Genomic DNA, 23591 nt, shown 5'->3' with positions numbered 1-23591 from the left:
TCGCGGCCGAGCAGGACCGCAGCGGCCCCGCGACCATGCGCCGCCTCCCGCGCGCCGCGCTGCTCCAGCTGCAGCTCGTCCTGCTCGTGGCCGCGGGCCCCCCCGAGGCGCCGGTCAGTGCGCCGCGCAGCCTGGTGTGGGGGCCCGGGCTGCGGGCGGGCGTCGTTCTGCCCGTCCGCTATTTCTACCTGCAGGCCGTCAGCCCGGAGGGCCACAACCTCACCCGCTCGCCCCCAGGTAGCGTTCGGCCACCCACCCTCCTCGCCCGGATGCCCACTCCCCTGGTCCCCGCCGCGCGTCCCCGTCGCAACCGTGCCTGTAGGGAACCCGCCCGCCGCCGGCGTGGCCTCCTTCCCCGGGTCTGGTCACCTCCTCTTCCCTCCCCCTCCCCGGAGCGAAGTGGGAGGAAGTTGCAACCCGAGTCGGCTGAGTAAATGAATGAACTCCGAGGGCAGCTTCCTGGGCTAACATGTAGGGACTGATGTTCCGAAAGGACGGCGCCCAGGGTGCCAAGGAAAGCAGCGTGAGTCACCAGCTGGAGATGGTCTTTCCACCCCTGACTTGTCTGAGCTGCTGCAGCCTGCAGGGAGTGCCTTCTCCGGTTGAGTCACCCAGCCCAAGAACCCGGTAGGGTTACCTTGTTTAGGCGTGATGGGTTTGAAAGAGCTTCCTCCTACACAAAGAGGTGTCAGAGCAGTGGGCAGAAACGAGGGAGTTTTGCTTGCTGGATTTTTGTTTTCTTGAAGTTTTGAGCTCTTGAAAGCAGATTGCTGGAATTAGTGAAACTCGAACTCATTAGGTTTTTCCTCTATCCAGGGTGGATCTGGTCCCGAATCCCTGCCGCCCAGTCATCCTCCCACGTTCTCCTGAACAGATTACCTTGGCAACTTCTTACAACTTGTCCTGCCAGTTTCAAGTTGTTGCCAGTTCGGATTTGTTCATTTACGTCTAAATTATGTCCTGCCAACTGGCACCCTGTTTTATCAACAATCAGAATACTTAGTGCCCCTTCTGCTGCCAGTGGAAAACTCTGAGTACTTTTAGACTCTCTACGGCCCAAAAGATCAAAAGAGTCTTAAACCTAGATCCAATCTTTCACTATGGGTGTATTTTCTTCTTTATTGTTTTCTTTGCTTTCTAAAATTAATTTTATAATGTTATAATGGAAGGGGGGACATTGGAAATAAAAACAGAGGACAGTTCATTGGTGGCTCCGTGGGTTATAGATCAGAGCTGTCACTGCTATGGCTCCGTCACTGCTGTGGTGCAGGTTTGACAACTGGCGGGGGACTTCTGCAGGCCAAGTGCTGCCAAAATAATACATTTAATAAATAGAAGTTCCTGTCATGGCTCAGCGGAAAGGAATCTGACTAGCATCCATGAGGATGCAGGTTCCATCCCTGGCATGGCTTAATGGATTAAGGATCTGGCTTTGCCTTCAGTTATGGTGTAGGTCACAGACAAGACTGGGATCCAGTGTTGCTATGACTGGTGTAGGCTGGCAGCTGCAGCTCCAATTGAACCTCTAGCCTGGGGACCTCCATATGCTGGGGTGCAGCGCTAAAAAGCCAAAAAAAAAAGAATAAGTAAATTAAAATACTGATGGACAAGGAAAAATTGTTACACATGAAAAAGGAAAGTTATGTGATCCAAAATGAAATACTGTTGATCCTACTGTTAATGAAGGAACTATACATTCAAACAAAATTCAGTTTTCTAATCTGAAAATAATGGCAAAGATTTTTAAAGTGATAATACTCAAAACTCTTAAGGGAGCAATGAGATGTTCTCAGACAGTGACCTTTATCCTCTGCTGGTGGGAGCTGATTTTTGGAAAGTAATTTTCCAATTATAGCAAGAGTTTTAAACATTTACAAACCTAATGTGCATAAATATGAGTTTCCAACATTTAGAAAATGTAATTAAAAATTATTTATGAAAAATGTCTTTGCTCTTTATCTGGCAACCTGACTTGGCATCTGTCCTGAGAAAAAGATCAGAATATGATCAGACATTTATGTGGAAGAATATTCTTGCAGCATTATGATTATTTATTTTAGTAAGTTTTCTTTCTTTCTTTCTTTCTTTCTTTCTTTTTTTTTTTTTTGTCTTTTTACCATTTCTTGGGCTGCTCCCACGGCATATGGAGGTTCCCAGGCTAGGTGGTCCAATCGGAGCTGTAGCCGCCGGCCTACGCCAGAGCCATAGCAACGCCATCGGAGCCGCATCTGCAACCTACACCACAGCTCAGGGCAACGCGGGATCCTTAACCCACTGAGCAAAGCCAGGGATCGAACCCTCAACCTCATGGTTCCTGGTCGGATTTGTTAACCACTGAGCCACGATGGAAACTCCTATTTTAGTAAGTTTTAATAGCCAACTATAAGGTAATTGCTAAACAAAATATGGTTTATTCATGGGATGGAATATTTAATATCTATTAGAAGTAACATTTTCCATTCCACTGATAAGAGGTATCTAAAGCAGTCAGATTCATAGAAACAGAAAGTAGAAGGGTGGTTGCCAGGGCCTCTTGGAAGAGGGAAATGGGAAGTTGTTGAATGGATGTAGAGTTTCAGTTTCGCAAAATGAGATAGGTCTAGAGATTCCTTGTACAAAAACGTGAATATACTTAACTACTGAACTGAACACTTAAAAATGATTAAGATGGTCAGTTTTTACGTTTTTTACCACAATTACGATTTAAACTGTTAGGAGCTCCCTGGTGGCTCAGCAGGTTAAGGATCTGGCATTGTCACTGCTATGGCTCAGGTCATTTCAGGTTTTATCCCTGGCCTGGGAATTTTTTGTATGTGGCAGTTGCAGCCAAAAAAATTTTTTTTTCCAAATTTTGAAATAATGTGGATTTTTTTGTTTGTTTGTTTGTTTGTTTGTTTGGTTTTTGGCTGTGCCCTCGACATGTGGAAGTTCCTGGGCCAGAGATAAAACCTGTACCACAGCAGTGGACCTGAGCCACACCATTGACAGTGCTGGATCCTTAATCCACTAAGCCACCAGGGAACTCCTTAAAGTAATGTTTTAAAAGATTACTAACAATGCTTATACTAGGCTAAGGATGGAAGAGGAAAAAAAATTGTATAATTTTATTCCAATTTTGTGATAAATAAAATGAACCTGTACCTCATTTAGTGCTATCCGCGGTCACAGCAAGAGAGTAACACACTTTTTTCTCTCTTCTTTTTTCCCCTCCAAAAAATTACCCCAAAATGATCATAATATTTTTATAATCAGGAGAAAACTCATAAGAAAAGAAAAAAAAAAAGACTTTCATGAGGTCTTTTCAGACAACTTCATTCCTTTAGGTCCTCTTTGTTTCCTTTCAGGACACTTGATTTCTATCTTCCACTTAAAAAGCTGCTCTATACTTTTGAAAATCTTACCCTATCAGTTTCTTACATTTTTTTGCCACCATCTTTCACTTGCAAGTCCTGAAAAAAAAGTCTTTCTCCAGGAACTAATTGAAAAGGAGGTAAATGTTCCTCAAGCTGTAGACTGTCTTACATGACTTAAGCAAGATTCCCTTATTAAGTATCACTCCCATTTAACAGCATTGCATTTATCTGAATACTATTGTTACGTTGCATATCTCCAGGTACCTAGAAAAAAAAGCTAGGGTTGCTAATATGATCATTGTGAGCTAGTTTGTAAGAAGATCCCGGAGAGTGTTCACTGTTAGCAGGCCGCCAGGCATTTTGGAGGACTTGCCCTTAGTCTCAAGGCTCATAAATTGGCCTTCAGGGACTTTGGTCCCTTTGCCAGGTGGAGTCAATATTTTCGTTGCAGCTGTAGAGCACCTTAATAAACTTCCTAAACAATGTTCCATTGTACCAGGAATGGCAGAGACTATGAATTCTGGGAACCTATATATTAACATTACACATTGTGATGAGTTGGATTCAGAATGGGCTTCAAAAGAAGATGCAAGCTGTGTGCACATTTTGGCTCTGCTCCTCATAGGTGTGAGACCTTGGGCAAGTTACTTAACTTCTTCAAGGGAGCCTTGGCTTCCTGATCTGTAAAATGTGGTGACAAATACCTACCTCACAAGTTCTTGGAAGAAATAAATAAGAGAAAGCGTATATGAAAATCTCAAGCTCTGGGACTAGCACAGTCCTTGTAGCTAAGTGGATTTTTTAAAAATGCTTTTGATTTCTTTCCAAATCTTCAAAATTTCTGATTTTAATGATGTAAGACTTTAATACTACCAATCTCCTTTTGTCTCCTTTAGCTGCTGCATTCTCATTCAATTAACTATCTTTCCTAAAGAAGAGTGAATTTGTGGAGTAGAAAAACTCAAGCTGAACTTTGATTGTGTTCACTGTATTAGTCCCCAGGGCAAATGAGAATTCACATTCTTTGTATATGAAGCAATTTGAAATTGCATTCGTCTCATTTTCTCTTTTATGAGGTTAGATTTGCTTATTTCTGTTTCAGTTTTGGTTATTATTTTGCATTGATTCTAACATTAATTTCATGCCAACAAGAACATAGGCATGAAAGATCACTATAAAAATAACTGAACATTTAAAATATGTATTTCCAGTGGCTATATATACATATATATTTTTTTGTCCTTTTAGGGCCTCACCCAGGCATATGGAGGTTCCCAGGCTAGGGGATAAATTGGAGCTGTAGCCACTGGTCCATGCCATAGTCACAGCAATGCTGAATCCAAGTGGAGGCTGCGACCTACACCACAGCTCAGGGCAACGATGGATCCTTAACCCACTGAGCGGGGCCAGGGATCCAACCCAAATCCTCATGGATACTAGTCAGATCCATTTCTGCTGAGCCAAGGTGGGTACTCCACAGTGGCTATATTTTTATATATTCATTTTGAAATATAACTTTAATTGCAGTTTCAAAGACAAAAAATGTTATAGCATAGAGACCATAGAGATCTAGTTCAACGCTTTCAGTTTAAAAATAATGAAGTAGAGTTCCCATCGTGGCTCAGTGGTTAACGAATCTGACTAGGAACCATGAGGTTGAGGGTTCGATCCCTGGCCTTGCTCAGTGGGTTAAGGATCCGGCGTTGCCGTGAGCTGTGGTGTAGGTCGCAGATGTGGCTCGGATCTGGCATTGCTGTGGCTGTGGTGTAGGCCGTTGTTTACAGCTCCGATTCAACCCCTAGCCTGGGAACCTCCATATGCCGCGGCAGCGGCCCTAGAAATGGCAAAAAGACAAAACATAAATAAATAAATAAAAATGAAAATAATGAAGTGTTTTTGGAGATAGTTTTCTTCTATAAATCCAGCTCTTTCCAAAATATCACATAGTAATTAATATGCTAATATCTGTTTTGTTTATTTAAAAATCATAAAATTAGGGAGAATAGTACTATTTGATGAGGAGATAAGAAAATGTGTTTGTCCTATTTCCAGTCTGAGGATGGAATGATGGAAATGGCTTTTTAGTCCCCAGCCTCTGCCTTCCTGATTTTCAAGTCTAACACACCACATTGCCTTTCTGAAACCAAGTGGGAAATAATGTAAAGCAATAACTTATGTGTTTCGTTAAGCACTTCAGGTAATTGGCCAACGTTTATAATTTCACATTAAATTATTGTTTTACAACATTCTTTATATCATAGTTTATTTTAGCAGATGTCTTTCATAATTTTATCACACTAGTTTCAAGAATTCTAAAATTAGAATTGGTACTTATTGTTTGGTACTTATTTAGTAGCAAGATTCAGATACTAGATTACTATTACTAAATTGAAGAGATTGAGAAATATTTTTTCTGACCCACAAGAAAAAATAAAACCCTTGAAGAGCAAAACAAAGTAGAAATATTGCTCACTAGATTTAGAAACTAAGAATAGGAGAAACTTTTTTCTTTGGTAATTCAAAAATATATCTTAAACATGCTTAATATATGAGCACTCTGAAATATGATAGATGTGAGATGAAAGAATACTTTGATCACAATTTATTGTTTACTGAGGCTGCATATTTTGGAGGACTCATTGCCTTTTTTTTTCAACATTTCCCTTTGATATGGTGATTAACTGTGGTTAGGATATGAACTGATCTTTGTTCTTAAAGCTCCTGAGGATCAGGTCAGGTCTGCCCCCTGTACTCTCTGAAGAAAAAAGTCCCAGCATTTATTTCTGCAACTGTATTGTTTCAGAGCCTAAAAAGTCAGCTAACATGATGCAAAAAAGAAAGGAAAGTTTGCTAAGTAGGTATTGTTTGTTCTAAAACAGAAAACCCACAGATTTTAGAGTTGAAAGGGTTGTTAGATCATTCTGGCATGACAGTTTAATTTCAACTTGAGGAAACAAGCTTAGAGAAGTAAACTCTAGTTTTAAAATGTGCGTGTGTGTTTGTGTGTGCATATGTGTGCGTTGTATTTGTGCAGTGTCTAGTAGCTAGCTATGATCTCTCTCTCCTTAAGGAAGTAGACTTTTTTTTTTTTTTGTCTTTTAGCGCCACACCCACGGCACAAGGAGGTTCCCAGGCTAGGGGTCCAATCTGAGCTGTAGCTGCCAGCCTCCGTCACAGCTACAGCAACGCCAGATCCTTAACCCACTAAGCAAGGCCAGGGATTGAACCCGCAACCTCATGGTTCCTAGTCAGATTCTTTTCTGATGAGCCAGGACAGGAACTCCAGGAAACAGACTTTTATAGCTTGAAATTTGTTTTAATAAAATGGAAATTTCCCCAAATTGAAGGATATTAGGTATTAAAATGATTTACAAAGAGAGCTTGTGCATCTTTTACAAGGAGAAAGTTGTACTGCCTTAGAGCTCTGTAATTCTAAAAGTTTATGAATTTTTAACTACCTGGACTTTACATCTACCCAAAGAACAAAAGATCAAATAGACAAAACATTAGTTTCTTCCATGCTTTTTAAAGAATTTTTTACTCAATGATTTTGTTCATTCAATAAATATTCCCCCCCCTTTTTTTTTTAAAGTATAGTTGATTTACAATGTAGCGCCAATTTGAATCAAATGTTAAATCAGATCCTTGGTTTTTGAAGACATAAGCCAAACATAATTCCTGGCTTTTAAGGAGTTTCTAAAGTAAAATAATTTTGTTTACCATTGATAGTACAGAAAAAAAATAGCTTCTGTGTGGAGATACTTATCTAATAATTGGTAAAACAAAATAACCATGAAATAGTAGAATTACTTATAATTATTTTCTTCTTTCAGGTCAAACACCATTCAAAGTGGTAATCAAATCTCTCTCGCCTAAAGAGATAGTTCGGATTCATGTCCCTAAACCTTTGGACAGGAATGATGGGACATTTTTGATGCGATATAGGATGTATGAAACTGTCAATGAAGGGCTGAAGATAGAGGTCCTTTATGGTGATGAACATGTTGCTCAGTCTCCCTATATTTTGAAAGGTAAGTAATTGTTACATAATCCAGAACCAGCCTTATGTGTAGACCCCATGGCTTTCGGAATGGGTTATGATGACCTTAAAGTTATGTGCAACAGGGTAAATATTATATATGAACCTCCTAGAGCTCAATTTAACTTTTAAGAGATAGAAAATATAAGTAATTTAAAGAGATTTAACTGATAAAGCAAACAAATCTTATAGTTACCATTTCCAGTACTCTTCATTCTCTTGCATGGATACATATTATCATCTAGTATCATTGCCTTCTACCTAAAGAATTCCCATTAACTCTTCTTTTAATGTGAGAATGCTGGTGATTAGTTCTTCTGGGTTTTGTTTCTGAAAAAGCTGAAAATGTTTTTATTTTGCTTCATTTTTGAAAGACGTTTTTACCAGGTAGAATTACAGGTTAACAGGTTATTTTTTTCTTTTAGTGCTTGAAATATTTTGTTCCACTGTCTTCTCTCGCGTTATTTCCAGCGATAAACCTGCCATCATCCATATCTTTGTTCCTCTGTACTGTTAAAGGTTTGCTTTTTAATATTTGTTTTGAGCAATTTGATTATTATGTACTTTGGTGTAGGTTTCCTCATGTTTCTTGTGCTTGGGGTTTGTGGAGTTTCTTATATCTTTGGGTTTATAGATTTCATTAAATCCAGAAAATTTTTGGCCATTATGTCTTCAAATGATTTTTCTGTTCTACCCCAGCTCTCCTCCAAGAATTCTAATTACCCATATGCTAGGCTTGAAATTATTCCACAACTCAATTATGCTCTTTGCATTAAAATTTTTTTTCTCCATTGAATTTTATATGGTTTCTATTGTTAAATCTTTTCAGTTCACTAATCTTTTCTTCTACAACATCCAATTTGTTATTAATTCCACCCAGTGTACTCTTTGTTCTTGATGCTTTCTCACCATCTTAAGCTTTTCTCTGGGATGCAGTTAAATTATTTGGAAATAGTTTGAGCCTTCAAATTTTCTTCTACAATTTATTAGGCAGGCCCAGAGCCATGTTTAGTTTAGGGCTAATTATTTCTTACTACTCAGGCAATACCACTTCGAATACTCTACCCAGCCCTTATGAATGAGGATGCTTTCCACTTTGGTTTGTATGAATAGGCACTATTACCAGCCCTGTAGGAGCAATGGGTACTGTTGCCTCCCATCCTCTGGATGATTCTTTCTCTGCCTTGGATAGTTTCCTCAAACATATATACTGATCAGTACAACTTAAATATTTAAGGAAAAGCTTGTGCAGATCTCTGGCACTCTCTCTTTCTCTCTCTCTCTCGGCAGTGTTATATCCCACAACTTCTAGCTGCCTTAATCTCCCTGGGCTTTGTATCCTCAAGGCAGTGAGACTGCTGGCCTCTGCCTGGATTCTTCTTCCCTGTTCCACAACCTAGAAACTCCCTTGGGCAGTCAGCTTTAGGAATTGTAGGGTTCACCTCGCTTGTTTCTCATCTCTCAGACTCATTGTCCATTGCCTGATGTCCAGTGTCTTAAAAAATGTTGTTTCATGTGGTTTGTCTCTTTTGGGGTCATTTCAGGTAGGAGGATAAATTGGTCCCTATTATTTGTCATGGTCTGAAGTAGAAATCCTTCAAAAAATTAAATAACTTTAAGCATGACTGGGTCACTTTGCTGTATAGCAGAAACTGACAGAACATCATAAATCAACTATAATAGAAAAAAATAAAAATATTTTGAAAATAAAATTAACTAAAAATAAAATTAAAAAATAAATAACTAAAAATTATTTTTATATTAAAATGAATATGGATACATTTTGAAAAGAGATATAAATTTTATACAAATTCTTTTTGAAATGAGTCCTCAGACTATTTTTCTACTTATGTCTAGCCACTTTAAAATTACACAGCAAACTGCCCCTGGGTTTCATATTTCCTCTTTGCTGATGGAGGTGATTTTAGGGACTCAGAGGAAGAAACCCCATCTTGTCTTAAAAAATCATCACCCCACTACATAATAATACCTGAAAAGTAATATGTTCTCTCTTTCCTTGTTAAAAGGTAAGTTGTTTTATGTTCATCGGCCACTTATTTATCAAGGAGCTAAGAGTAGGTGATATTGGGAGAGAGTATATGCTGTACGAGGTTATCTAGTGCGGGGTGAAAGGGAGTCAGAAGGTAGAAGCACATGACTCTGACAAGACTACTTTTGCCACTGATTTGTTGAGGGCAGGGTAACCCTGTCAGTATAACTTAGAATTTACCAGGAAGTCATTCTATGTTCATAGCAGGGGCAGAAACGACTCCCTGGGATGCAGTGCTTATTAGCGGAGACTGGCATTACATGTGTTTTGCTCTCCCTAGGACCCGTGTACCATGAGTACTGTGAATGTCCAGAAGAGGATCCTCAAGCCTGGCAGAGAACTCTGTCTTGTCCAACCAAGGAACCACAGATTGCAAAAGATTTTGCTTCTTTCCCCAGCATCAACCTCCAGCAGATGCTAAACGAAATTCCAAAAAGGTTTGGGGAGGAGAGGGGTGCTATTGTTCATTACACGATTCTCAATAACCACATCTACAGAAGATCTTTAGGGAAATACACAGACTTCAAAATGTTCTCAGATGAGATTTTGCTGTCACTGGCAAGAAAGGTACGAGAATGAGTTCACTGGTTCCAAAAACAATATGGTTGACTTATTTGTAACATTTAAGTCTTAGGATAATAATGGTAAAGGATGGAAATGAATTCCAGGCTTGAAAGGATACAGCTGTCTACCACCTGAGTGATCTCGCTTTCCTTTAAGTAAATGCCTTGAGCCCTCATCCCAGGTAAGTAGGCTGTATAGTGCACTCCCAAGGTGTCTGTGAACTTCCAGACATTTACAGCCACAAGGTGACTTCTTGAAGTTCTCCATTCCTGCTGAATACTTCTTCCATTTGGATTTCACTTTCTATAGCAGTTTTCTTCCTGACACCTCAAAATAAGTTAAACTTAGAACATATTGTCCTTGTTTTATCCCAAGTGCTTCTAAAAGATAGTGTGTATGGCACACTTTATTGAATGTTAGGGTAACAGAGGGAGGTTGTTTTGTGCCAGTGCAGAGTAAACAAAACAAAACACAGTGTTGCCTTGTGGTGCAGCAGGTTAAGTAAGGATCTGATGTTGTTTCTGAAGTTACTCTGGTTGCTACTGTGGTTTGGGTTCAATCCCTGGCCCAGGAACTTCCACATTCTATGGGGCATAGCCAGGAAAAAAGAAAACAAACAAACAAACAAACAAAACCCACAAAACACAAAACAAAAATCCTAACAGTTAAAAATAGATATCCCTGTGTTAATCAGACTCAGTCACCCATACCTCTGGGAATTTCTCACTGGCTGTTCTTCTTTTTTTTTTGTCTTTTTTTTTTGCCTTTTATAGGGCCGCTCCTGTGACATATGGAGGTTCCCAGGCTAGGGGTCGAATGGGAGCTGTAGCCGCCAGTCTACGCCAGAGCCACCGCAACGCTGGATCCGAGCTGCGTCTGCAACCTACACCACATCTCAGGTGATGCCTGATCATTAACCCACTGAGCAAGGGCAGGGATCGAACCTGCAACCTCATGGTTCCTAGTCGGATTCGTTAACCACTGCGCCACAACAGGAACTCCTAACTGGCTGTTCTTGATCTCTAGGTCTTGGCTTCTTACTAACCATGACTGGGTCCCTTATCTTTCAAAAGACTTCTCCACATCCCCAGCAACTCTGCCCCCTCCCTCTGTTCAGCCTCTCTTGCATTTGCCAAGCTCTATAAATTCCTCTTGAGCTGAGCTGTTTAAACTGCCTTTTGCTCTTCCTTCTTCCTGATCATGCAGAGTAGAGAGTGAGGATGGGCATTTTATTTTTATTTATTTATTTACTTACCATTTTCACCCAGAAGAACCATCAAGGTAGTTTTCTACACTAAAAGCCAACTTTCCTGATGTGAGTTATATAATTTTCCAAGCACAGGGACTGTGGGGCTGCAATCAATTCTTATTTTAAATAGCAGCTGCTTTCCACCTCCCTATCAGCCCCCATTGAGCATATCATTCATATTAGCACATGATGGGCATCTGATCCTAAAGGCAGCTTTCTTCCTGGGCTCTCGCTTTCCACTCTGCCCTGTACTTCTGTATTGTACTTTTTAACTAGGAATGACTTTGCCCCTCGGAGGACTTTGGCAATGTCTAGGGACATTTTTGGTTGTTGGGGAGTTGGTGCTAGCATCTGGTGGGTAGAGGCCAGGGATAATGCTGACCATTCTATAATACACTGACAGTCCCCAGGAAAGAATTGCCCAGAACAAAATGTTAATAGTGCCACGACTGAGAAATCCTGCTCTACAGTGAGAAGGTCTGATGTGTGGCTGATTAATGAGCTACTGGATGATCACAGGGAAGCACTAGGAGGAATAGTCATATCCCCTACCCTTCCCTTTTGTTCCAGGTTCTTTTCCTGGTGACTGAAAACAAATCTTGGATAAATGAGACTCACCTCTGGTCTTTCAACAGCTTGCTCTAGTGGGACTTGTTTTTCTACTTCAGAAGAGAGGATGGGATGTGAATACAAACAAGGAATTGTACCACAGCATAATAGGCCTATAAGAAAACCAGGTACCCAGGGTTAAAATACCAGAGGAAGGAAAGTCATAGAGGAGGTAACATTAGATCTAGGTGTGAAGGAGGAAACAGGAGAATGCCAAGTGAATAAGTAGAAGAAGAGCATTCCAAGTGAAGAGAATTCCACATTAAAGTGGGTGATGGAGTTCCCTGGTGGCACAGTGGGTTAAAGATCTGGTGTTGTCACTGCTGTGGCTTGAGTCACAGCTCTGCCGCAGGTTCCATCCCTGGCCCAGGAATTTCCACATGCCCCAGACATGGCCAATAAACAAACAAACAAACAAATAAATAAAGTGGGTGGCATTTTTAGAGAGTAACCTAAAGTGTGTTGGTACATGGGCAAATGGAAGATGAGATTCAGAGCTAAGCTGGAGCAAGATGGTGGGGCTTGAGCTCCAGCCAGAGAGTTTAGATCTTGTCCTATAGGCTTAAGGTTCTGTTAAGCTTAATAGTAACATTAATTTTGGTTTTAGAAATTTGGGCAGCAATGTAGAGAGTGGATTAGATTGGGGAGAGGCTTGAATCAGAATATCTAGTAAGGAACAACTATTGCCACAATCTAGGTAAGAGATGATAAAGGCCTAAACTAAAGCCTTTATCCTAGAGATGAAAATGGAATAGCAGATGCCAGAAATAAGCACAGATGTTATAAAGAGGTTTGATAGTGAGGAGAACAAGGGCTTGGGTCTGACTTTGTAGATTCTTACTCAGGCAGCCAACAGAAAGGGGGCATGAAACCACTCATTCACACCCTGCTACAGTGTCCACATCTATAATAGAGAACAGTTTTAAATGCTGCCTCTCAGCAGAGGTGGCTAACTCCTGATTAAGTGGATTGTCATGTACCATCCTCACCCTGATTTTCTGATACTACTGATGACCAAGAAGCATACTTCTCTTTTTTTAAAGCCAATAGTTTTTGAATTTTAGAAGTAATATTTTTAAAAGCCAAAGAACTAAAGCACTTGGTACCAAAGCCTGAGGTCATCCCACCACTGATGCACATTCTTTTGTTTATTTAGGTCCTTCTCCCAGATGTAGAATTTTATGTCAATCTTGGAGACTGGCCTTTGGAGCATCGAAAAGTCAATGAAACCCCTGGCCCTTTACCTATCATTTCATGGTGTGGCTCTTTGGATTCAAGAGATGTTATCCTTCCTACATATGACATCACCCACTCTACGCTTGAAGCCATGAGGGGTGTTACAAATGATCTCCTTTCTATTCAAGGACATACAGGTAAAGTTCATTCTGGAAAAAAAAAAATCTTAGAATTAAAAAAGGTAAAGGAAATGTTCAATCAGAGAGAGTATGCATATATATTTAAATGACCGTTGTTCTTTTTTTTTTAACAAAGGAAAAAGAAAAATAGCACTCTAAAATTTAAAGTGGCTTGTTTAAGATTCTTCTAATCCAAAAATTAAAGATACGTAGGTTGGGCTAGTAATGTCCAAACCTACTATAACTGAGTTTCTTTTGAGTTGGTCACTTGTAAATCTCATTTGAAAATACATATTTAGTAAAACTATCATTTAACTCAATTCTAGCTCCAGTGCCTTTGTATTGCTGGGTGAAATGAGAGAGAATTCTAAAAAATATAAAATTATAGCATATGTCCGTTGTGATAACTGTGTAATTTGGAAATTACTACCTCTAACACTTTGTAAGAAATTCTTCTCTTCCCTCTTTCTACTTTCTTGATCCTGTACAATCTGAAGTTTTTCCTCCTGTTTGATGGCCTTGGGTTTACGGTACTACCCACCCTTTTATTAAACTGAACTCTGAGTAGGGAAAAAAACCCTGCCTTGTCTTTATAGCCTCGATTTCTGTTTAGAGCACTTTGGTGGATTTTTTTAGTATATAAGACTAGAGACTCCTTGTAAACTATCTAAAGATAATGTGAAATGAAAACTGACCTGCTTTTTATTTCATAACAGTAAATTCCTGAAAAGTGTGTGAACATAGTAAAGAGATCGCCCCTCTCCGAGTTCTATATTTTGTGATTTATCCCTTAGAACACTGATAGGTGTTAACTAATGACCTCTTGACCTCTTTTTAGAGTATTAGAAAGAGATCTAAATTAATTCTCCCAGATTATTTCCCTCTCAGCAAAGAGAGGGTATGTGTGTGTGTGTGTGTGTGTGTGTGTGTGTATTCCAACTATACAGTTAGTTAGATGTATGCATTTTCATTTAACAGCATATTAGAAAAATTCTTCATCGTATTAAGAGGTGATATGCTGAAATTCTGAGTAACATAAGGATTAAAGATGTGTGGGTGTTGGATGTTCCCATTGTGGCTCAGTGGAAATGAACCCAACTAGTATCCATAAGGATGCAGGTTAGATCCCTGGCCTTGTTCAGTGGGTTGGGGATCTGTCGTTGCCATGAGCTGTGATGTAGGTTGCAGACGTGGCTCACATCCAGCAGTGCTATCTGTGGCTGTGGTGTAGGCGGGCAGCTGTAGCTCTGATTCAACTCCTAGCCTGGAAAATTCATATGCCGCACTTATAGCCCTAAAAAAACAAAAACAAAAACAAAAACAAAAACTTGTGGGGTGTTAAATAATTTGTTCTAAGAACAAAAGTCTACCTCTCTTTTTATTATGAAACACAAAAGATAGAAGAAGCTAATGCTTTGGTGAGTGAGCCAAGTCAGTGACTCTGTTTTCACTTTGAACTTGATGCAGCATTGTTTTGGATAATTCCTAATGTCCTAGAATGGAAACGCCACCGTTTGAGTGAGCTCTCACAAGTACATATGAAGATACAATTAGAGCATATTTTTTGGACATGCCATTTACTTTAGAGGGTGTGTTGATGAGAAAAGCTTTAGTCTCTTAAATGGTGATTTTACTTACCATATCAAAATGGCAAATTCATAATCGTATTTCTTATGGTCTCAAACTTCCAGGGCCTTCCTGGATCAATAAAACAGAGAAAGCTTTCTTCAGAGGCAGAGACAGCCGAGAAGAAAGGCTCCAGTTGGTGCAGCTGTCCAAAGAAAATCCACAGCTCCTAGATGCAGGAATTACAGGATATTTCTTCTTCCAAGAGAAAGAAAAGGAGCTTGGAAAAGCCAAATTGATAGGTTTCTTTGACTTCTTTAAGGTATGCATTTAAGTCTTCCTAGATAGATATGAAGTGATAAACTTACATGTTAAAAGTCAACCAAATAGCTGGGCTTGGGCAAATTTCTCCCATCCTGTGACTGACATACACTTTCTTATTAGGTATAGGGAATTACAAAACCCTGTGGTTTCTTTTTTGTTTGTTACTGTTGTTGTTTAACTTTGTCTACCAGATGGCTCAGAACTATACTAAATACTCAAAATATAGTACAAAGATTAACCTAGGATTTTGGTATGCTTCCCTGTTTTTCTCTTCTTGGTATTTGTTTTAGTAAACTGGAAATATAAATGTCTTTTATATAAAATGATCCTGTTAATACAAAGAGTATAAATTCTATACAGGTAAAATGATGGGGTTCAAGTCCTGCCTCTGCCCCTGAACTATGGGGCTTTCATCTCTTAGTGCCTCTGGCCCCTAAACATGTGTGACCCCTGCCTAGCTCCTTCAGAGCATTGTGTGAGGCTCAAAGGAGATAGAGACATGAACCATGTGACAAAATCTGACTGGCTGCCAAACTCCTGGGTACCAATTATTTAAGAAAAAATTAAGTACCAAATCAGTGAGTATATCTTATTCTCTCGATATAACGAAAAGAGCATGGGATGTGGACTCAGAGAGTAGAGATTTAAAAATATCTTCTGGAGTTCCCGTCGTGGCGCAGTGGTTAAGGAATTCGACTAGGAACCATGAGGTTGCAGGTTCGATCCCTGGCCTTGCTCAGTGGGTTAACGATCCGGCGTTGCCGTGAGCTGTGGTATAGGTTGCAGACGCGGCTCGGATCCTGCGTTGCTGTGGCTCTGGCGTAGGCTGGCAGCTACAGCTCCGATTAGACCCCTAGCCTGGGAACCTCCATATGCCATGGGAGCGGCCCAAGAAATGGCAAAAAAAAAGACAAAAAAAAATACCTTCTGAAAAGAATTTTATCATTTTGTAAAAAAAAAAAAAGGGGGGGGGTGAATCATAATATCTGCTTTGCCTTATTATAAATGAATGAAAAGTGATTTTGAAATGTAAATCAAAGTTTATTAGTTCAGCAAATGTGTCCGCAGATACGTACTGTGTCACCTGCATCACCCTAGTCCTTAGTCTTCTCTAGGTTTCTGTCTCCTGGATGGTAAAACTGAACTTGGAGATAATGCCTTCCTTTTTCATACTTAGGTGGGTATAAATAACAAAGGAAATAATATAGACATGAAAGTTTAAATTGTTAGCAACATTAAGCTTTAATAAATATAGAGCTTTTGGAAATAATTTTTTTTTTACCTGATTACAGAAACCTGAATCCCCCAGTACATAGACGTGGTTGTAATAGATATTCCTATTTCCCAAAATTATTTATCATCTTTTCTTTAAATGCGTTGTATTTCTTTAAATTGACCTGCAAAAAAACTGCTTATGGTTTTAATACAAAGAAAAGATTGTGTTATAAAATAAAATATAAAACGTGTAAATACTAAAGTTGGAAAATAACAGAGTTCCTGTCGTGGCTCAGCAGTAATGAACCCAACTAGTATCCATGAGGATGCGGGTTCGATCCTTAGCCTTGCACAGTGGGTTAAGGATCCAGCATTGTTGTGAGCTGTGGTGTAGGTCGCAGATGCAGCTTGGATCTGGCATTGCTGTGGCTGTGGTGTAGGCCAGTAGCTGCAGCTCCGATTATACCCCTAGCCTAGGAACTTCCATATGCAGTGGGTGCAGCCCTAAAAAGACCAAAAAAAAAAAAGTTGGAAAATAATTTATTTATATTTAGTATCACAGTGTTGACCAGCAGCAGAAGTGAAGCAAATGACTGTTAAAAATTTTTGTTTACGTTTGTTTTGTTCTTTTAGTACAAGTATCAAGTGAATGTGGATGGGACTGTGGCTGCTTACAGATATCCGTATCTCATGCTTGGAGACAGTTTGGTTCTGAAGCAGGACTCACCATATTATGAGCATTTCTATATGGCACTAAAGCCTTGGAAACATTATGTTCCAATTAAAAGAAATCTTACTGATCTGCTAGAGAAAGTTGAATGGGCCAAGGTATGCTTTCTGCAATTTCATTTCTTTAGGCACTAACAAATTCACCAGTATTGGTTATATGAGTTCCAACACAACGCAATTTAATTTGACATAATTTCATCCAAAGAAATGTCCTTTTGTGAAATTTGTGTTCCTTGAAATATCTGAAGAATCAACATCAGGACCATTTTGAAGACCCTCTATCAATATTTTTGAGGATTTTTAGAAGATTGAAGTTCAGTGTTATATAGAATATAGATTTTTCTAAAGGGATCTCTATTCATGTGTACACACAAGCAAGAACATACCAAATGCAAATTACAGATTAAAAAGACCAGGGTTAAAGTGCCTTATGCACAAGAAAACATTTAAAGCAATGATGGTACCCTTTTCTTTTCCCCATTTGGAAAAAAAGAGCACAAGTCCTTAATGCATGCTCTGTAACATCCCAAGAATCAAAAGTTTCTCATAAAATAAGAATTCTTTTTTTAAAATGAAAAGTATTAAAAAGCTCTTGTGTTTTGTTGTGAAACTATAATATTTGCCCTTCCATTGTAAGACTCTATTCTGTTTCTGAGAAGCAATGTGCCTATGGAAATAACTGGGTGCCTGAGGCAGAACTATTTTTGTGACTGTTTGCTTGCAAATGGCTTTTCCCATGGGCAGCATGATAGAATATTAGCTACTTTCCGAAAGTATAATTAGGAATGCAGACTATATCTGGTATTGAAGGAACAGCCTATGGGTACCAATAACTGAATTTTTTCATTACAACAATAGTTTTTCATAGGTACCATTTTATAAAAACTTTTTGCTTAGACTACATATTAAAATGGTGCTTTTTGGACTTCCCGTTGTGGTGCAGTGGTTAACGAAACCGACTAGGAACCATGAGGTTGTGGGTTCAAACCCTGGCCTCGCTCAGTGGGTTAAGGATCTGGCGTTGCCGTGAGCTGTGGTGTAGGTTGCAGACACGGCTCAGATCCCGTGTTGCTGTGGCTCTGGTGTAGGCTGGCAGCTACAGCTCCAATTCAACCCCTAGCCTGGGATCCTCCATATGCCGCAGGATCGGCCCTAAAACAAACAAACAAACAAACAAAAAAAGGTGCTTTTAAGAGATATTTTAACATAAAAAGGAATTCATTCTATTCTAGTATCAAGCAGAGAGTTAGGGTGAGAAAACAGATGATAAGCCCTAGGCTTTTTGGGTAGCTAGGAAAGGACCAAGATAGTCACAGCAAGGGCTGTATGTGGGTTGATGCACTGGGCTGGGGGGAGTGGAGGCGGCAGGTTGGGGGGGGGAGAGGTAGGCATGTGGGTCCAAACATATATAATTATTTCTATATACCTGAGATGTCTAAGAAAGTACTTTGCAGAGTTCCTGTCATGGCACATAGCAGAAACAAATCCGACTAGGAACCATGAGGTTGTAGGTTTGATCCCTGGCCTCACCCAGTGGGTTGAGGATCCGGTGTTGCCGTAAACTCTGGCGTAGGCTGGCAGCTACAGTTATGATTAGTCCCCTAGCCTGGGAACCTCCATATGCTGTGGGTGCGGCCTAAAATGACAAAAGAAAAAAAAAGAGAGAGAGAGAAAGTACTTTGTCTCTTTCCATATCCTCATTCTTAAGTTATAGTTTCAGCATGTTTATCTCTGCCATGCTATTCACATTCAACCCCACATCCTTTCAACCTCACATTCCCATTTAGCTTTCTTTGTGGGTCACGGGAGTAATTTTCATCCATAATTTCTTTTTAAATCTTTCAGGAACACGATGAAGAAGCCAAGAAGATTGCAAAAGAAGGGCAGTTGACTGCTCGGGACTTGCTGCAGCCCCACAGGCTTTACTGCTACTATTACAGAGTATTGCAGGTCAGTTCAGAAAGTCTACCCTGCTGGGTTATGTGTCCTCAGACCAAATGTGTGACCTGATCCTTGAAGGGGGTTCAAGAGTCAGCCTGTAGAACTCTGGCTAAGCTGAGGTATCAGCAGATAGGTAGATAGTGCTAAATTCCTTTGTGGTCACAATATTTTCAATCTCCATTCGGTATTATGAAAAGCAATGCTTAAAGACCTTACAAATATAGATTAAAAGTTCCTCTCATCTTGTCGGTGCTATATTATATTAAATACCTAAGGAATTCGTAGTTTACCTGTCCTCTGAACCTCAGAGAACAACATCTTTCCTCATCTGGAAAATGAGTTGTATGAGAGATCATTCACAACTCTTTCTGTTCAAAATATGTACCTCTTTGGTTCTTACTACTTAGGATCCAGGCTTTTGCTATCTGTACAGGATGGAAAGCCAATTTTTAACTTCTTGTAGAAAACAAATGGATGAAGAATACAACTGACCCTTCAACAACATGGGTTTGAACTGCACAGGTCCACTTATATGTGGATTTTTTTAAGTAGTAAATACTACAGTAATACACAACCCACGGTGGTTGAACCCATAGACAGGGAACCGTGGATGCTGAGGAATCACATGTGTGGGGGGCCAACTATATTATACACTGATTTTCAGCTGTGCTGAGGGTCAGCACCACTCACTCCCATGTCATTCAAGTGTCACCTTTATTTATAATCGAACACCTTAGGGCTGAATTCTGAAGTGCAGGTGTTGACTGGGCATCCAAAGGTTGATTCTTTGAGTACTTACCTTGTGTCTTACTCTGTAAAATTAAGCCTGGAAGAGAAAAATAAGAAGTTAATGTTTTTGTTTTTAACCTAAGCTTATTTTCCTGTTGGTAGAAAAAAAATATTTCTTCAGATGCCTGTGGCTATCACCCTCTCATAGAAAAATAAAAATGATAAATTACACCATTTACTAGAAGCAGCCTCTCCCTTCAATGAGTTCTTTTCCCTCTGCTAGTCTAGCCATCATTTTAATAATGGGAGTTTCTCCATCTAAAATATTAATAAGGCTCATATACATACATCAGTATTTTGTTGGGTTTGGCCCAGGACCAGGAATGTATAGCTAAATGTACATGGAACCACTGAGCTGAAATATCCAATCTATAGGAATATTTCAGTCTGTGGCCAAAGTGGAGGGACATTCCACAGGCCTGTCACCATTTACGAAATATGTATGACCACAGGTCTGTAGGGAAGGATGTGTGAGACTATCCACTTTATTTTGAGATACTATCATCTTTGTTTGCTGATTTGAATATTTAGCAAAGTTAATTATTCATGAACACATGGGGGATAAATTTGGGAGGTGCTGTTGGTCAAACAGAGACACTTGGCTTGACATCCCTTTACCAGAGGCTTCTTAGCTACACATAAAATAGTGGATTGGGGTTCCTTGTTAGACTATGAAATATTACCCTATTGCCCGTAATAACTAAAGTTAAAATGTAACTTTAGGACTGAGATAAAGCCGACCTTTGGTTTTTAGACTGAAGATGCACAGCCACTAGAAACAATAGCATGAAGGGAGTGGGGAGGAATCAATGGAATAAAGTTTGGATTAGTCTTTCTATTTTCTTCAAACACATTCCAGAAATACGCCGAGCGCCAGACCAGCAAACCTGAAATACGTGATGGAATGGAATTAGTTCCTCAGCCAGATGATAGTTCATCTATCTGCCAATGCCACGGGAAAACACCTTTAAGAGAAGAGCTTTAAGTCAGCTGAGAGTCACACTCCTGCATATCCTTCATGGCATCTTTCAGATGGAGTCTAAGCTGTGAAGACTGTAAAGACAGCCTGGAAGACTGCATGCAGAGGACTGCTTTGCTTGGTGGCTTATATAATGTGGACGGACAGTGCAATATTACCAAATAGCAAGTATTACCAAATTAGTATTACCAAATACCGAGTATTACCAAATATCCTAAGATATTAATTTCTTTTGAATAACAAATGCTATTATCAGCATCAGGATCACAGTCGATAGAGAGGCTTGCCAAAATATAAATAGCTCTCTATGAAACTATTGACATTGTATTTATTGGTTTGTTTCTATTCCTTGTTCATTTTCCCTCTTCTAATTATGAAGAAAAAATGTTTTTGGGGGCTTTTATCCCCCCTCATTGCCTAATGTCTTCTCCTACAAGGTGGTTTTGGCATCCAGTAGTAGCAAGCTTCCTTTTGGAAGGTCAGATAAGAATAAAAAGGAAAGATGAGGATAACTCTGTTGTTAAAGGGAGCTTGGAGTCTATGGAAGAGAATTTTTTTTTTCGTAAAGCTCTTTGATTTTTTTTTTTTTTTTTGGTCACACCTGCATCATGTAGAAGCTCCTGGGCCAGGATCAAACCTGTGCCATAGCTTTGACTTGCACCACTCTGCGGCAAAGCTGGATCCTTAACCTGCTGTACCACATGGGAACTTCCTCATGCATATCTTTTTAACTAGCTTTTACTAAGGTCTGAGACAAAATTAAGGAAAGATTGTGCCTTAAGCTGGTAATTCTCAATCTGAGTTGGACACCCATCAAGGAAAACGCAGTTATTAAAGCAGATGAGAACATCCTATGATGACCTTCTTTATCTATGTGCTGAATAGGTAAATGATAACTGTAGTCATGTGAGGATCTTTACTTCTTTTTAACCATTAAAAGGGATGCTCTAGGAGTTCCCATTGTGGCACAGCAGAAATGAATCCAACTAGTATCCATGAGGTTGTGGGTTCAGTCCCTAGCCTCATTCAGTGGATTGAGGATCCGGCAGTGCCATGAGCTGTGGTGTCATTCGCAGACGCAGCTTGGATCCAGAGTTGCTATGGCTGTGGTGTAGGCCGGTGGCTACAGTTCCAATTACCCCTAACCTGGGAACTAACATATGCTGCAAGTGAGTCTCTAAAAAGACAAACAAAAAGGATGCTCTAAAACCTCGGCAACAAGCTGAAGGAAGCCTGGTATCTTGGGATTCACTCATAAGCTAACAGCAAAAGCAAGTATCCATTCTTCACTACACCCCTCCTCTAGTTCACTGTGTTATATTACTAAGATAAAAGCTTTGGAAATTTCCTTTGCCTTTTAGGGCTTAAGTCTTATAGCCCAGAAATTCATTATACACTCCTTGTAATTTCACCAATCCAAGATTCAGTTCATTAAAGAGCTCACTCCCAAAAGAAGAAATATCCACTCCCAATTTAAAAATATTTACTCCCCTAATTGGAATATTTACCTAATGTGGAAAACAATGTAACCGCTTTAAGTAGTCATTATCTATTCTTTACTGAAGATTAATAAGGACACAGAATTTTTTTTTTTCGTTTTTTTTGCTATTTCTTTGGGCCTCTCCCGCGGCATATGGAGGTTCCCAGGCTAGGGGTCCAATCGGAGCTGTAGCCGCCGGCCTACGCCAGAGCCACAGCAACGCGGGATCTGAGCCGCGTCTGCAACCTACACCACAGCTCACTGCAACGCTGGATCGTTAACCCTGAGCAAGGGCAGGGACCGAACCCGCAACCTCATGGTTCCTAGTCGGATTCGTTAACCACTATGCCACGACGGGAACTCCAGAATTTTTTTTAAACTAGGCAAAAGCAAAAGCACATTTAGGAACAGTGTAATCAAAGCCAAGTATCCATGGAAAACTCTAATACCCACCAGTTGTTCAAAAGCACAAGTGCACAAGTATAAAATAAAGGGCAGACTGTACAGTGACCAGATCCTAAGGTCAAGGGGGTAGAAGGATATGCAAGTTCATATAATAACTGCATTTGTCAAGATAAGCTATCAATATGTTGTTGCAACATTGTTTTTATTAATAAAATGTTAGAAACACCTTAAATAGCCTTTATGGGGGGCAGACTAAATAGATATTGATACATAAAGGAGTACAGTATAACCATTAAAAAGAATGAAGTAGCTCTAACTGTTCTATCATGAAAGAGTTCCATCATCGTGTTCAGTGGAAAAAGCAACTTACAGAACAACATGTGTAATGTAAAACCATTTATGTAAAAAAACATACATATATATCCATGTGGTTGAAAGTTTGGAAGGAGATTCACCAATATCTGAGGAGGGGATGGAGAAAAGGGAATTTTTACTTTTTGCCTTATACCTGCCTATGATATTTAAAATATTTTTACTATAAGTATGACTCGGCTTGGAAAGAAAGAAAGATGAAAACCTAGGAAAAGACAATAAGTGCAAAAAGATATACATAGGAAAATAAAATGGATATTTATATTTTCCATTATGCTATTTTAAAATCTACTATGTCTAGAATTTTATATCATGGGACTTATTATATACGTTTTCAAATAAAGGAAATTTTCTAAGTAAAATTCTGAAAAAGGTAAATTTCGTTTCTTAAGAAAGAGGATTGAACCACCTATAGCCCTGGTATTTTGATAACTGGGTTGGTCTAATTTTAATTCTCTTATGTCTTCATGAATAAATGAATTAAAACTTCTATCCCTAACATTAAATCCCAGTGAGTAGAAATTAATATTAAAGGAGAAGATATTTAGGCTTGATACATGTTTTGTTATTTC

At 39.5% G+C, this 23591-nt stretch overlaps 1 protein-coding gene across 2 annotated transcripts; it reads left to right on the top strand.

Annotated features, from left to right (window-relative positions):
• POGLUT3 (protein O-glucosyltransferase 3) lies at positions 1–21291 on the top strand. 2 transcript variants are annotated; one of them, XM_047753525.1, is made up of 8 exons: positions 1–237; positions 7187–7384; positions 9723–10009; positions 13021–13237; positions 14911–15107; positions 16958–17152; positions 18899–19003; positions 20643–21291. In XM_047753525.1, exons 1-8 carry the CDS (start codon positions 36–38, stop codon positions 20766–20768), a joined length of 1527 nt encoding a protein of 508 aa, XP_047609481.1. In that variant the 5' UTR covers positions 1–35; the 3' UTR covers positions 20769–21291. The 2 variants fall into 2 exon arrangements, with proteins under 2 accessions (XP_047609481.1, XP_047609482.1); XM_047753526.1 differs by lacking the exon at positions 1–237 and adding an exon at positions 4410–4429.
• The last annotated feature ends 2300 nt before the right edge of the window (positions 21292–23591 follow it).

This window comes from Phacochoerus africanus, chromosome 11 (assembly GCF_016906955.1).
Source record: "Phacochoerus africanus isolate WHEZ1 chromosome 11, ROS_Pafr_v1, whole genome shotgun sequence".
Classification (NCBI taxonomy): domain Eukaryota; kingdom Metazoa; phylum Chordata; class Mammalia; order Artiodactyla; family Suidae; genus Phacochoerus; species Phacochoerus africanus.
The sequence above is the reverse complement of the archived record's forward strand: the minus strand, read 5'-3'. Positions and strand labels throughout refer to the sequence as shown.